The sequence below is a fragment of the Aotus nancymaae genome, unplaced genomic scaffold, assembly GCF_030222135.1.
Source record: "Aotus nancymaae isolate 86718 unplaced genomic scaffold, 86718_ANA_hifiasm-v0.15.2.pri h1tg000036l, whole genome shotgun sequence".
In the NCBI taxonomy this organism is placed as follows: Eukaryota; Metazoa; Chordata; class Mammalia; order Primates; family Aotidae; genus Aotus; species Aotus nancymaae.
Genome location: NW_026988450.1, coordinates 48737288 through 48752044, shown reverse-complemented (window position 1 = coordinate 48752044; position 14757 = coordinate 48737288). Strand labels below are relative to the sequence as shown.

The 14757-nt window shown below is 36.0% G+C and overlaps 1 protein-coding gene across 6 annotated transcripts in view; it reads right to left on the bottom strand.

The window, feature by feature from the left end:
• Positions 1 to 14757, bottom strand: part of VPS13B (vacuolar protein sorting 13 homolog B) — an 839649-nt gene that overhangs the window by 61675 nt on the left and 763217 nt on the right. For all 6 annotated transcript variants that reach the window (XM_012455820.2, XM_021675751.2, XM_021675750.2 and 3 more), the window contains exon 44: positions 2880 to 3035. In XM_012455820.2, the coding sequence (XP_012311243.2) occupies positions 2880 to 3035 (156 nt within the window). The remainder of the gene's footprint in view (positions 1 to 2879; positions 3036 to 14757) is intronic.

Here is a 14757-nt window from a genome sequence, read left to right as displayed (position 1 = left end):
ATGTGAGGGAGGCAAGAATCCACAAAGCTCTTCTGAAGCTTGGTTCCCTTCTTCCTTCCTAACCTTGCCAATTGAGGAAATCCTATGTCTCTGATGTACTTTAACCAGAGCAAATCTGAACGCTAAACTACCCTGACAGCAAAAATTACATCCAATTGAAAAAGACGTTTAACAATTTTGCTTGTGGGTGTGTGTATCTGAGTGCGTGAGGGGGGAGGGGAGAAGTAAAACTATGAGAATTTTTTAGAAATGTATTTTTCAAATAACCAACTTTTATGACATTTGGTAGGTATACTGTTGCAATGTGTAATATCTGTCCAGGAATACTGTATACATTAATTTATCCCTGAAATTTCACATTGTTTCTTGAAAAATACATAGTATCTATATAAGAATGAGGCACTATTGTTATAACACAAAAAAGTCCAACTAGTGTTACTCATGCCTAACAATATGTCATTAGAACAATTGTAAGTACGGTGTATTGGGCTATGGCAGGAGAGCAGGCACGTTGTAAGCATTTTATATAAACAAACTCAGTTAATCCTCACACTAACTTCTTGAGGAAGGCACTATTACTATCCCCATTTTACAGATGAGGAAATTGATTCACAAAGTTTAAATGACTTGCTGAAGATCACATAACTAGCAAGGGGACAGAGTCAAGTTGCCTATGATCTTAACTACCAGGACATACTATTAAAACAATTTCTGTATGGAGGGACCCTGCCATTTCAGTAATTGGTAAATGTTCCAGCAGCCACACTAAAAAGAGCTGAGCCACCTGGGAAAGTTTAGACTGGAGCTATGGTAGTCAAATTGTGGTCCCAAACCAGCAGCATTAGCAGCACCTGGGAACTCGTGAGAAATGCAAATTACAGGCCACACCCAATCTGAAACTCTGGGGTTGGGACCCAGCAATCTGTGTTTTAACAAGCCCTCCAGGGGATTCCTGAGGCAAACTCAAATTTGAGAAGGCCTAGAGAGAAGGAAACCAAAGGGAAACATGCTAGCTTCCCTTATTTTTTGAAGGGCTATAACGTAGAGGAGAGGTGACTTGTGGAGTCCTCACAAGTTTTGTGCTTGTTGCATATGCCTCATAGTTTTAGGGAATGGAGAAAGGTGGTGGAACGGTGAAAGATTTTTGGTTTAAAATTAGGAAAAAAACTTAGCTGGCAGTAGCCAACAACAGAAAGGGCTGTTGTGTGAGGGAATGCACCTCATGTCAGCTGAACTATTCAAAGAGGCTGGATGACCTTTTCTCAAACATGATATTGAATGAGAAGGTGGATAAAACATTCCTGAAAGACCTTGAGTGACAGAATCAGAAAACCAGTATATACTTACTGGGCAGATAGTCACTGAGAACAAATTCACGTAAGAATGTTCTGAGGGTGGATGGGAGTTAGTGACACTTCTTGTTCTTATGACTCTTTGGCTCAGTGCTCACACTAGTAGGCCGGTCCCCCCAGGAATCCTTCAGTAAGACTCATTTGTCCCATGTTTGTCTCTTTATTTATGCTATACAGTCTACTTCAAATGATGTCTCTTAATCCAAATTCTACATATTTTCCAAAGCCCAGCTCAAGTCATATCTTGTCAGTGAAACCTCTAAATTCCCTTTATACTTACTGTCAGTTGTATACACTTTTGGGCTTACATAAAATTGCAATTTAAAAACAAAGGTTGTATCACATCCTTAGTGTTTTCCATTTTACCTTGTTCCACTGTAGGCAATCAATAAATATTCTGAGGAATGCTCAGTGAATTGGGAAGAGTCTTCCATGGGTCTTTTCTGAGACTCCTCTGCTACAGTTCTTTTTATTTCTGTGGCCCACAATAATAAGATCAAGTCCAGCTCCTTGATTAGGTGCAGACCAAGAATGCATATGGTGTGGGTCCTACTGTTCATCTCTCTAGTAGCTTCCTGCTTCCTCCTTGGCATGCACCAACAGAATAGCCCCTGCTGCTCCATAGGGGAAGCTTCCCTTTTCCAGGGACTAAGTGCTGTTTCTATCATGTCCTCAGTTCACATAAGCTCTGGATAGACTGTTACAATCCAGACGTAGATGTGTATGTTGATACTCTTATGACAAACCCAGTTATTACGTGTGCAGTGAAGCCGGTTTGTAGATTTTAATACTTCCTTTTTTATTTTCTATTCTTGTCATATGCTCCATGCTTGAAAAACATCTTTTAGAAACCACATTTTCACATCTTAAGAACACAAAAAAAGTGTCAGATACTTTTTTTTCTTTTGCAGTCTCAGAACTTCAAAAACAGCCAAAAGGAAGTTTTATAAAATACGTAAAAATATGTGCTGAGAGCTAAGGTTTTATATGCCAAGAGTTAGGCTGCAGTGAATTTTTACTGCAGTTAATATTAACTCCTAGGAAAAGAAAAGCTTGCTGGAGACCCAGGCCCACTCTGTCATGGGAGAATATCACAGCACTTCTTTACAGATCATTCTCACGTGCATGAGAACCAACTCTTGGTTATCCGCTGGTGGATTATCCAGGGTTCCCACCACTCTGCTGCTTTTCCTTCTCAATAAAGGACTTTTGGTTATTTCACAGCTCATTAGCACCTCCACCAGAAGGTAGGTGGTGACAGGGAGAAGAGGTGAAACTAAAATCAGTAAATTTTACTGCTCGTTAGCAGCTCTTGTAAAAGAAGTGGGACAAAGGGTTTGAAGCCATCATCATTGTCAGGATCTTAGACAAGCATTTATTAAGTGCTCACATGCATGGTAGTAGTAAGTATAATTAGGCATAACCACTGTGATTTTTAAAAAGTTATTCATTATTTTCATTTAGGTCTTATCTCCATTACACTGAATAATTAAGAGGTGTCTGGGTCATGAACACAAAGAAACTTACCTGCTTTTGTACTCCATTGAGTTGCTGAACCTTGATGATGAGAGAAGCAGTTCGACCCTTGTACTGAATTGTTCTAATAAAAGTCCCGGCATGGTCCACACTGAAAGGCTCTGACCAACGCCAGTTGCCCCAACCTTCAATACAGATGTGTAACAGCTGGAGAGAAAAACAATAATCGTCATAATGCCAAACATGCCAACAAAAATCTAGTCCTAAAATGAAAGTCTCATTGCTGGAAAACCTTTCCATTTGTAATATTCAGCATCTGTTTTCTTTCTAACCTGCATTATTCATCCACTTCCAGCTTATTCCACCAGGCTAAGAATAGCAAATATGCCACATAGAGTCAATGTGGTTTTTCAGATCACATTTTAAACCTTCTTAAAAATAATTGTCCTATCAAATGGTAAAAAGGCCTGCTGAACATTCGAGAAAAGACCATTTCATTCATCTGGAGGACAAAAAGGTTGAAATGTGAGATCAAAGAACCTTGGTATTGGCTGATAGTTTATTCCTTCTTATGGCTAGACAATAATTAAAGCTAAATTTGGTTTGTGTTTTTGTTTTTGTTTGTTTTTTTAACCATAAATTGCCACACCTTATTTTTTCTTCTGATAAAGAACAAAACAGCAATTTGAAGATGCAATTCATTTAATATACTCTCCTTCTGAGATCACAGATATGTCAAATTAGAAATACCCTCAACATTTAAAATGTAAGATATGATGTATCTGTTCTATTTTTTAGTTATATACTTATTGCAACTTTTACCAATTGAGTCTCCTGATACATATTTATATTTATTCATGTAGCATTACCACATCTGGTCCTATTTGGATTTGTTTTGTGGTCATTCAAATATGTCCCATTTCTACTCTTACCCACTAAGTACAGCTAAGAAAATCAGTTTAACTACATGAGTATTCCAAAAATTATATAATAACTAGTACTTCTTTAGGAAACAGGTTTAAATGAAAACAATGTTCTATGATTTTTAAGTACAAGGAAAGAAAACTGACATTTTAAGAAAAATATATTTATATCATATGCAAACAATTTAAAGATTTCCTTCACATCACAGATTTTTAAACAGAGCTAACTAAAGGTAAATCTCATGAAAAACTCACAATTAGTAAACAGAATAAAACTTTGAAAACATCCTGTAAGACCATCATAAAAGGCCCTTATAATAAATACATTAAGGATTTACATGGAAATTGCCATAATATTAAACATCTTGGTGGAAGCAGATTATTTTTCAGTTTCAATCTTAGGAGGAATCCTGATAACATGCTTAAATTAAAAAATTTCCCAAGGTCATCACAACATACGTTTTCGATGTTAAAATGGGGCTTTAAAAAAAAATCTGAATACATTATTCACTCCAGTTCTTCCTCCACACTGCCAGTGATCCTGTGATAGTAAAAGGCTATCAGTTAGGTGACTTCTAAAAAAGGCTAACAGCTAAGAAAACACATGTGCAAGCACACACACACACACACACACTCGTGGATAGCAAATACCTTTAGGGAAAATATGGCCTTATATACACTCTACAACATAAAAGTACCAGCATATCTTTGATGTTTAAATATTAGTAACAGAGAAAAAAAAGAAAAATAGCAGTGTTTGAACCATTTCAGTTTTTTATAGCAGCAACTGGGAATCAAGCTCAGGGTACACACAAAACTAAAAGAAGTAAGAAAGTTGTTTTCTTTGGACAGACTAGTAGCTGGAAATGACAAAAAAAAAATAATGAGGCAAGGTGCCTAAGATTAAGCTCAGCTATATTTTTCCTGAACATTTCATAGACTCTAGAGAAAGTTTAAATGTACACAATGTAATTTTAATTGAGGAATGTTCACATTTGCATATGAGCTCAGTTTTAGATAGCTGCTCACTCTGTGCACACAGCTTTTAAGGACTGGATGTCACCAAGGAATACGCTGTCAGGTTTTGCTTGGCAGCTATTTGTTCTCAGAATGTTGGCACAGATATTTTCTTTGAATTATGAAAATTTAGATATGTTTAGATTTAGTTCACACAGGAAAATTAAGTGGGAGAAAAACATTTGTAATACTTCTTCTCACATGCATCACCAATGGAACATTTGTAATGTTTGGTCTACTGTTAAAAAACATCTAAATATCATTGGCAATTAGATGCATATAATTCATCAGGAAAGAACTACATTCTTAAGAGAGAAACCAACAAAAAGAAACTCAGGAGGCCCAGCGGTACTGCAGTCCTCCTTCCAATGGTGTAATCACCCCTGCCTGGGAACCCGTGGCATTGGATTTGGGTACTGGATGGCAGTGAGTGCTCAGATACCCACAGACACCTAGTCAAGGTGAGAGGCTTTGTTATTGTTGGACCCACTGACTAAATTTCACTGCTATAGGTACTGTAAGTCTCCATTTAGTAACAAATAAGTTGCATACCTATTTTTATTTCTATACAGAAGGAAGCATAAAATCAGGCACAAAAACATGAGATTTGTGTTAGACTACCTGATTCACATCAGACTTCTATCATCACCCAGTACATTTTCATTACTCAAGTACTATAAGGAAGGCAATATGCCAGGCACTATGGAGGAAATACGGAGGAAGAGATGTGCTCTCTGCCCCACAAGGAGCGTATGATCTTACAGGGAAAATAAGGCACAAACAAATAACTAACATGAGGCAGTCAGGAAAGGAGAGGAGCAGTCACATAGTAGTCCAGATAAGGAAGGGCCTGTTTCAGGTTGCTGTGATTAAGAAAACACCAGGAAGCAGCTGGGTCTCAGAGTTTGGGTAGGATTTCAACTGGCAAAGATGACAGTTCCTTCCCATGCCAAAAAGACAATGTGAGATATGCAAAGCAGTACGCATGCTCAGGACAAGGTTAATGATCCCAATTGGCCAGAGAAAAGGGAACATGGAAAAATGGGTTGGGGGATAAGGTTAAATACAAAGATTTAGATTGTGGCTGGCACTGATTTACTAAACTAAGGAATTTGAACTTTATGCAGGAATTAGTGGATAGTCACTGATACCTTCCCAACAGGCAAGCAATGTGCTGACAAAGAGTGAGAAGACGTGGAGAGGCAGGAAGACTGCAGAAGTCAGGATGAGGGGCGATGTGGGCTAGAAATACAGGGTAGAGGAAACCAGTGGGCTTCACAAAAATAAAGCTATTCCTTCTGCCTGAAGCCCAAGGCATTTTTATGTTCTTTTATCAATGGATATTTTCTTTCCACTTCTTTTCTATTAAGATTTTCCTTCCTTACTTTCTCTACCATCATTCAGTCTATCCAGGCTTTTCAGTCTCTTTGGTCTACTTAGACAGTGTCTAATATTTTTCCACTGGGGGGAAAAGTCAAACAGGAACCATTCTTGTTGGAAGTTTTCGATGACAACTAAAACTAAGCAATAAGGCAGGTTCTACAGTGGCCACACTCGATGGAAGGTCCCAAGAGGCTACATGTTCTCTTTTTCCAGCAGACCCCCAGTGCTGCGGTGGCAGCCAGACTAAATTCATAGTTTTCCCGCTGAAGACCTCAGATGGAAGCATATACAGCTTTCAATTCATTTTTTTCCTATACAAAATAAAACTTAAAACAAAATTACTGATCAGGGAATTGGGGATCAGCTCTAAGGACCACCCACAGTTTTGTCCAAAGGAAGAATATATTTAGGAGGAAAGAAAAATAAGATAAAATCTAGGAAATTAGAATACACCAAGGAAGAGAAAGAAAAAGTGGATGGTTAAGTAATAAATGTTAAGCTACATCTTAAAACATAAATGATAAAGGTACCAAATACCTTTTTGTGAACTTACATATTTCACTACTCATTTTAAAACTATTGTCAAGATTTTTTCTACTTTGATAATCACAAATTAAAAATTTGTCTTCACACTCATTTGTGGGGTTGTTTTTTTTTTGCATTTTATAATAATTTACCCTACAGTAATATGTAATGTTCTAAAAAGAAACTGAAGATTTAAACAACTTGAAAACTTTTCCCAAATCATTGAATTCATTGTAGAAATTTTAGGAGTTCTTAAAAATTAACTTGCAATCAAAGTGAAATAAACTACTGAACATACGTATTCTAGTAATATATTTTTATATATTATATATTTATATATCAAAACTTAGGCCCCATTTATCTTTATTACTTTTTAAAGAGAGAGTCACTCTATTGCCCAGCCTGAAGTGCAGTCGCATGATCATAGATAATTGCAACCTTGAACTACTGACCCCTCAAGTGATCTTCCTGCTTCAGTCTCCCGAGTAGCTAGGACTATAGGTGCATGCCACCATGCCTGACTTTTAAACATTTTTTATTTTTTGTAAAGACGAGGTCTTGTTATTTTACCCAGGCTGGTCTTGAACTCCTAGCTTCAATTAATTCTTCCCCTTTGGCCTCCCAAAGTGCTAGGATTATAGGTGTAAGCTATTGAACCTGGCCCATTTATTTTTTAAACTTCTAAACTCATCACAATATCCCAAGAGCCTAGTGTATAGCCGGCATTCAATAAATATTTGTTGAATAAATAAATCATGATTAATACAAAATAACCAAAAGTAAATATTTTAAAACATTAGTGGTGATATTTGTGCATAAAATGGTATCATAAAATACGTATGAGTGGCTGCTGGGGCCAGAGACTGCAGCCACTCAGTGCCCAAGTCAGCCCCCAGTTGTGGTCCCCAGGCAATTACTGTACCTAACAGGATGTGCCAGATACTTGATAAGGAGGTTGGTCAAATGCCCAAATCCTGGTGAATGTGGTCACCCTGCCTCCCGTTTTCTGCAGACCAAGACATGGGCACTGTGTACTGTTCCTGGGCCCACTCAATGCAGATCATGAAGGCAGAAAAGACTGTGACCACCAAGGGCTGCCGGCCAGCAGCCAAGCAATTCTACAACTCCGAGACCGAATTCCTGCTGCCTCATGGCAGCCTGTGTCGCCAGCACAAGCCAAGCTTCACCACCAAGGCCCAACTCCTTCTTCTAGGTGTTGGGCCCTCTCACCCCAGGTCTGTCCAAATAAACTCAAGAATGTCAAAACAAAACCAAAACCAAAATGAATATTAAATCAAAATATTTAGAAAAGTTAGAATGGTCTTTCAACACAGGAGATTTGTCTTACAGGGATAACAATATTAGATTAAACAGCAAGTCAATGTAATACCTTAGATTCATAATTCAGATACTGCAGTACAGATACTAAAATATCAAGTAGGCCCCTAATGATACAATAGGTGAGCATCATGAGTAAAAATTAAGTTAAAATACTAAAAAAGTTATTGCCTATCCAAAATACTATCTGGAAAGTCAATTAAATCACTTGCTTGGAATACATGAGTCTAAGTGGAACTGACAGTACATTCTACACTACTAAATTAGCATAAAAATGAAATACATTGCTCGTTATTGCTTTTTCAAGGAATTTGAATTTCAGGATGTTCAGAGTATCTGAAATAATGCCAAATACCAAGTAGAAAAATTTCTAGGTAATGACTAATGCTTGGTGTCATGATTCAATGCTGAAATCTTCAACGCTGAAATTCTTAGGGCCCTATATATCCTTTCACATTTATAGAATACAATTTCCCACCTAAAAGAATAAGTTGAAGTAAATACAACTGAATTACGTTTGGACTCTTTGATGTAGTTTGCTTTGCTAGGAAAAAGAAAAAGAGAACATAAGCTCAACTGTGAAAGCCTTTCCAAATCAATCTCTCAGGGTGTAATATAACAGAGACTGCATTGTCATGATGTAAGTGTTGGCTAGGTTATTCTTCCACAAAATATGGGTGCTGCAGATTTTCCCTCAAGATTATTTGGGTTAATTGAAGGCCACAAATACTGTGCAATTAGCATGAAACAATCTCTTACAGTAGAGGGAAACCTGACACATTCATAAAAAGCTGTTTGGAATGAACATTGTGGCTGAAAGGTAATCCTTATATCGAAAATCTTAGTTGCAACACCTATTGATGCATCAATTCTATGAAATAATTTATCCTAAGGTAATAGTTACAGATGTGTGTAAAAAATGTATGCTTATCCCAGCATTATTTTAATAGTAAAAATTTGGCAGCATTAGGAAATTGGTCAAGTAACATATGGTAAAAATAAAAACAGCTTTCCTTTATTAGACACTATGTTTTAAGCACTGGGGGAAGTACTTTTTAATATTACTTATTTCTTAACACACTCTTGTAAGGTAGATACTTTTGTTCCCTTTTACAGATGAAAAAACAAATGGAGATACACAGAGGCTGAGTGATTTCTTCAGGGCCAGAGTGCTGGGGAGGGAAAGATATAAGATCTGAACTTATTCAGAGCCTCTATTCACAACTATATTTACACTGTAGAGTGCTTTCAAATGACTGAAAAACAATCATAGCATGAAAACATGTTAATGCTATCAGTTAACAATAAATTGAAAAACACACATTACAAAAAGGTATGTGCAGTACACCTCATTTTTGTAAAACAAATGAACAAAAAGTATATATGCCTATTCCAAAGGAAGACAAAGGCTAGAAATATGCCATAATGCTAACGGTGGTTATTTCAGGGTTATAGGGTTATGCATTTTAAGTTCCCTTTGTTTACGTTGTGTTTTGTGTGCTTTCATGTAATTTCCAAATTTTATATTATAACTATGTCTTATTTGGCAATCAGACAAAAATTAATGTTATTAAAATAAAAATTGTCTAATAGGATGCATATGGAGGCCACATTTTAGGTAAAAAGAAATTATGCATTTCTATTTTACAAATTCAAATTCAGCCTCTTACAGGAAGTATCCCCATATGTCATAGTCAAAGCCAAATTTTCCCAACAAGATGGTGACATGCTCTTCAGTTCATCTCTGTAGCCTCCACAATTCCTAGCAGAATCTGGCTTGCTATATTGCTATATTACATATTCACATGATTCTTAGGAGCCATTTAATGTGATTATGTGAGCTTTTTCCCCTAGGGCAACAGCTTGTTTTTGAGACAAGGTCTCCTTTTATTGCCCAGACTTGAGTGCAGTGGCACGATCATAACTCACTGTAACCTCAACCTCCTAGGCTCAAGTGATCCTCCCACCTCAGCCTTCTGAGTAGCTGAGACTACAGACATGCACCACAATGCCCGACTGATTTTTGTATCTTTTGTAGAGATGGCATTTTGCTGTGTTGCCCAGGCTGCTCTTGAACTTCTGAGCTCAAGTAATCTGCCCACCTTGTCCTCCCAAAGTGCTGGCATTGCAGACATGCGCCACTGTATCTGGCCTAATTTCGCAAGTATTTTTAAGGATTTACAGCTATTACATGTTTACTATAAGCCAACTAACTGTACTACACATGGTAGATACAGAAAAGAACTAGACAGTTTACTTGGGCTGAAAATGCTTGCAATATAGTAGGATAAACAGATATTCAATAAGAATAATTACACTGCAAAATTTTATTAGAGTAAGAAAAACATAGGGCTTCAGGGGTGTTCTGCTTGGGGAAGTTAAAAGTTTTACCAGAGAATGTATTTTACTTACTCCCAAAAATAATATGAAGAAAGACAGGCTGAAATAGAAGAAAACATGAGTAATGTTACTTCTGATAAACAAAAGTAGGCGACAATCTAACTTGTCATGTGACAACCAGGGATGAAGTGATTTTTTCTGCACAAAATTTTTATCTACAAAGCATACTGACTGCATTAGAAAAAAAGACAAGGCATAAATGCAGCAGGCTATGGCTTCAAACTATTTGTGTAAACAACTCCTGGTCATTTGTTTTGTCAACAGAATTTGGAAAATTAACTTTCTATTATCAACTTATCAGCTTACTTTCTCCTAATAGTTTTGATTGTAACCCAAATGGAGTCACTGAATATTGATTTTGGAAAGAAAGAGTCACTCTGGAATAAAAAATGATTGTTTTAGGAGGTCAAATCTTGAGAGAGAGGATGGGAGAGTGAAAGTGAGGAAGGGGAGGGAGCGATACAGGAAAGAAGGGTGAAGAGGCAGTGAACTCTTAGGTCAGTAACTGCTATTTCCTCTCAGTGCATCAATCATCAATAAACGCCAGAGATTGATGCATAAAAGACAACGAAGCAAAGTAACTGACAAGAAAGTCACTGTTCAGCTGTTTGAAATAATGCTATTCATATATTATATCTATATTCCTTATAGCTTTAAAACAGTGCATTGTGTCATTTCATCATATACTTTATAACAGTCATTTGAATTTCCCTGGGTAAGTTAGGATATCAAATGTCACACATTTCCAGCAAACATTAAGGCTTAATCAATGATTCAACATATGTATAAACAAGCCATAGAATCTTTTTATTATTTTTCACTAATAACTATAAACACAACTCTAAATTCAAGAATTTATTTATTGTTTTTCATTGTTCAGGAATTAATCTCTGATCACTCTCTGGCTGAAATTTATATACTTAACCTAAGAAAAGTGGGGAGAGTAGTAGCCGCATTTTTCATTTAAATTATTATCAACAAAATAATGAGATGCTTAATGGGTATTCTGAGCTAAAAAAATTAAATCTAAGTTACCTAAATTAGGGAAAACTAATACACTGAACAAGCATTTTTGCAAAAAGATTTACTAAGATGTTTCATGCATTAAAATATTTGATTTTTAAATTTCATGCATAACTTTGAATTTTTCAATCATGAAATCAGATATAAATACACACAGTTAAAGGTATGAAATGATAAATAGACTTGTTTTAAAGAGGTCATTTCAACATTATACAATCTATTGTGTTCTTTCTTCTAAAGGCTTCCCTAGAGTTAGATGATATGTGACTGAAAAAACACGAGCTGTGATATTAATAGCTGCCTTAAGTCTAGAATTGTGGGACAGTCTTTAAGACTATTTACCTGTGGTACCACCACAAAGGATTGAAAAGCACAGATCAAAGAACTTTGATATATACATATATCTGTGTATACAGAAGAGGATGGACTGTCTATAAAATCTGAAATAATTCAAATTTTCTTTTTTAAAAAATAAGTAAAATAAATGTAAACTTTGATTGCTTAAGTTGTAAAAACAACCAGGAGATTCTGATGCTATGCAGATATACTCTTAATAGAATGATAATCAATGGTCATCATGCATTTGGTTCGACCCAATTATTCAGTGGAATAGTTAAGAGTATGTTGAAGAAAATGATGACGAGTAATTTAGGTGAGCTGAGAAATGGGAGCCAACAAGGTAAGAAATTGGAGAGGCTGTTAGTCATTCACATTTGGATACTCTTTGAGTCAAACTGTCAGATTTTGTTTGTTTGAGAATCAATTTTGATAAAATACAAACAATAGAGAAACCTACCTAAAGTTTGAATAAAAACTTTCTTTTAAACTGTTCTCAGATGTAACATTCACTATTCAGCAAAATTTAATGTAAAATAGAATACATGCCAACACATGTCCTAAGAAAAGATCAAGTGATTTTTCCACAATTTTCATTTTTCAGTCATCATGGCAATATGGACAGTTGCCATTATCTTTAATTTTTAATTAGAAAAAAAGAAGTCAATAGATGGATATAAGAGAAATCCAAAAGTTTTACAGTTATTTATTTTCATTTAACTAAACTGCCTTGCCGTACTAAGAAAACATTTTTGTAAAGGTTAAATAAAGTATTTCATGGCAACCGCTGCTTCTTAGTGCCTGTATAACAAGAAATATGAGCCAGCCAAAGTTGTGCAAGTTGGTTTTCTTTCCCAGTAAGGGAATGTGGTATCTAAGACCTTGTCCTAACTCATTTTATCCCCAAGTGTAAGTCAAGCAAGTCAAATATGAACTAATGCCTGAAGGGAAGTCCCTGACTCAAGAAGTATGGATTATTTCACATTTATCTTAAAATCTGCTCTCAGAGTTCTTAAAATTCACTAACTTGGCAAGTCAGGAATTATCATGAGAAATGAAATAATTTCATAAGTATGAAGTCATCCAACATTCCATGCATCTGACACTCAGTGGGCTTGGTCATGTCTTGGGCATTATTCTGACCTTTAAATAACAAGCTCTTCAATATTCTGGAAATAATTTAAAAGCATGGAAATAATAAGTGCCACAGTATAATAGGTATGCCATTGTATTTGAGTTAATGCTTTTGTTACACAGACTCATGGTAACAGGTTATGATTAAAGACAATCACATTATGTATGCTGAAATCTTTATAACATTCTTAATCAGTATTTCCCATTATTTAAAAATGGCAAAATACCATGCTTTAATGGTCCAGCTGCATTCCCTTTCTCCAAGTGCTCTGTATTAAAATTCACATTTAAAATTAGCTGGTAAAGGACCTTTATGTTTAGACAGCAAGAATTTACATTTGCAGAGCACTGGCTTGTGAAAAGGCTTTGAGTGTCTTGTAAAAAGCTTAAGAAATCTTCAGTATATTTTTCTCCAAAGCTATATTTCAATATCTGAGATTTATTGCCAGGGGAGGAACAGAGAGACCATTAGCAGCACCAGCAGCCATTCCTCTGGGCACCTTGCAGTTGAAATATCCCCATTCTCTTTCATGCAGGCTTGTAGAAAACTCTAGAAATCAGGCCTGGGACTGGATAAAGTATCCTATCACAACCCTATCTTTGCCATTTCTTGTGAAAGACCTTAAAAGTCTTAAAATTGGTCATTTTATAAACTAGTTTTACAAAGAAACTTTGAGATATAAAGGAAAAAGGAAATTCAACCCTAAACTTCTGCCTCTGATTTAAGTAGAATGTATCTCCCAACAGAAAATGAAAAAATTCCAAATATGCTCTGTGCATTAAACTTAATGACCAAAACTGCTAGGGCCCCATTTACTTCTACTGGTGACTTCAAAAGGCACTGTAAGCTCCCCCGGAGAATGTAAGTTTCCCGGAATCCCTGATGAAACTAAAAATATTTTAAAAGAGAAAAGTGAAGGGACAGAGTCTACAGACTTTTTTTTTTCTATTTCAATTACTGCTTAAAACTGAAATAAAAATGCAGTTGATGGCGGCTGGATAGTAGTTCCTAGGTACTCAAATGGAGTAAGTGTTTACAGAATATTTTGGATTAAAACCCTTGCCAGATGGTCCCAAGAAGTGTTTACCTCACTGTTGATTTTAGCTATCTTAATGTCAGCAACAATAAAAAGAAGCTTGTTACTGCCACTTGGGAGAAAAGGCATAAAATCCTTCCTCCCCAAATAGAACTGCTAGTTGCAGACAGCTGTGCCCTAAACAACAATAAGGGTGATACTGTAGATTTCTGGGAAACTATTTCCACAATTAGAGAAAGACAATATGTGGCAAATTTAACTTGTAATGACATCTACTTTAGATATATAATATTTAGTGATTACACTACATACTTTTAGTTTATAATAAATAAGAATTTTCATAGAATAAGCACAAAGGGCTAAACAAAAATGTGAAGAGTTAGACATACATGAAAGTTGTGCCAATTTGAAGTATATTGCTAATCTCCTACTGTAGCATGTTCCTATTTTATGAGCTTTCATTAGAGGCCATAAGGAGGCCGAAGGGGCAGGAATGGGAAAAAGGGGAGGGGTGTGCGAACAAAAGCTACTTTTAAGAGCCCAACTGAATTTACAGTATACTGAGGCATGTATTTTGAGATCAGTGCCTCTTTTGTGTATGTGTATATATTAATAGTATATACAAAAGTATCCAACATTATGCAAAGAATAGTGTTCATAATTTTAATATTATTAAGATTTTAAATGTTATTGAGAAATCTCAAAACATATTTATTCAATGAAAATTTACTGGCTAGGTGTGGTCGTTCACACCCGTAATCCCAGCACTTTGGGAAGCAGAGGTAGGAGGATCGCTTGAGCCCAGAAGTTAGC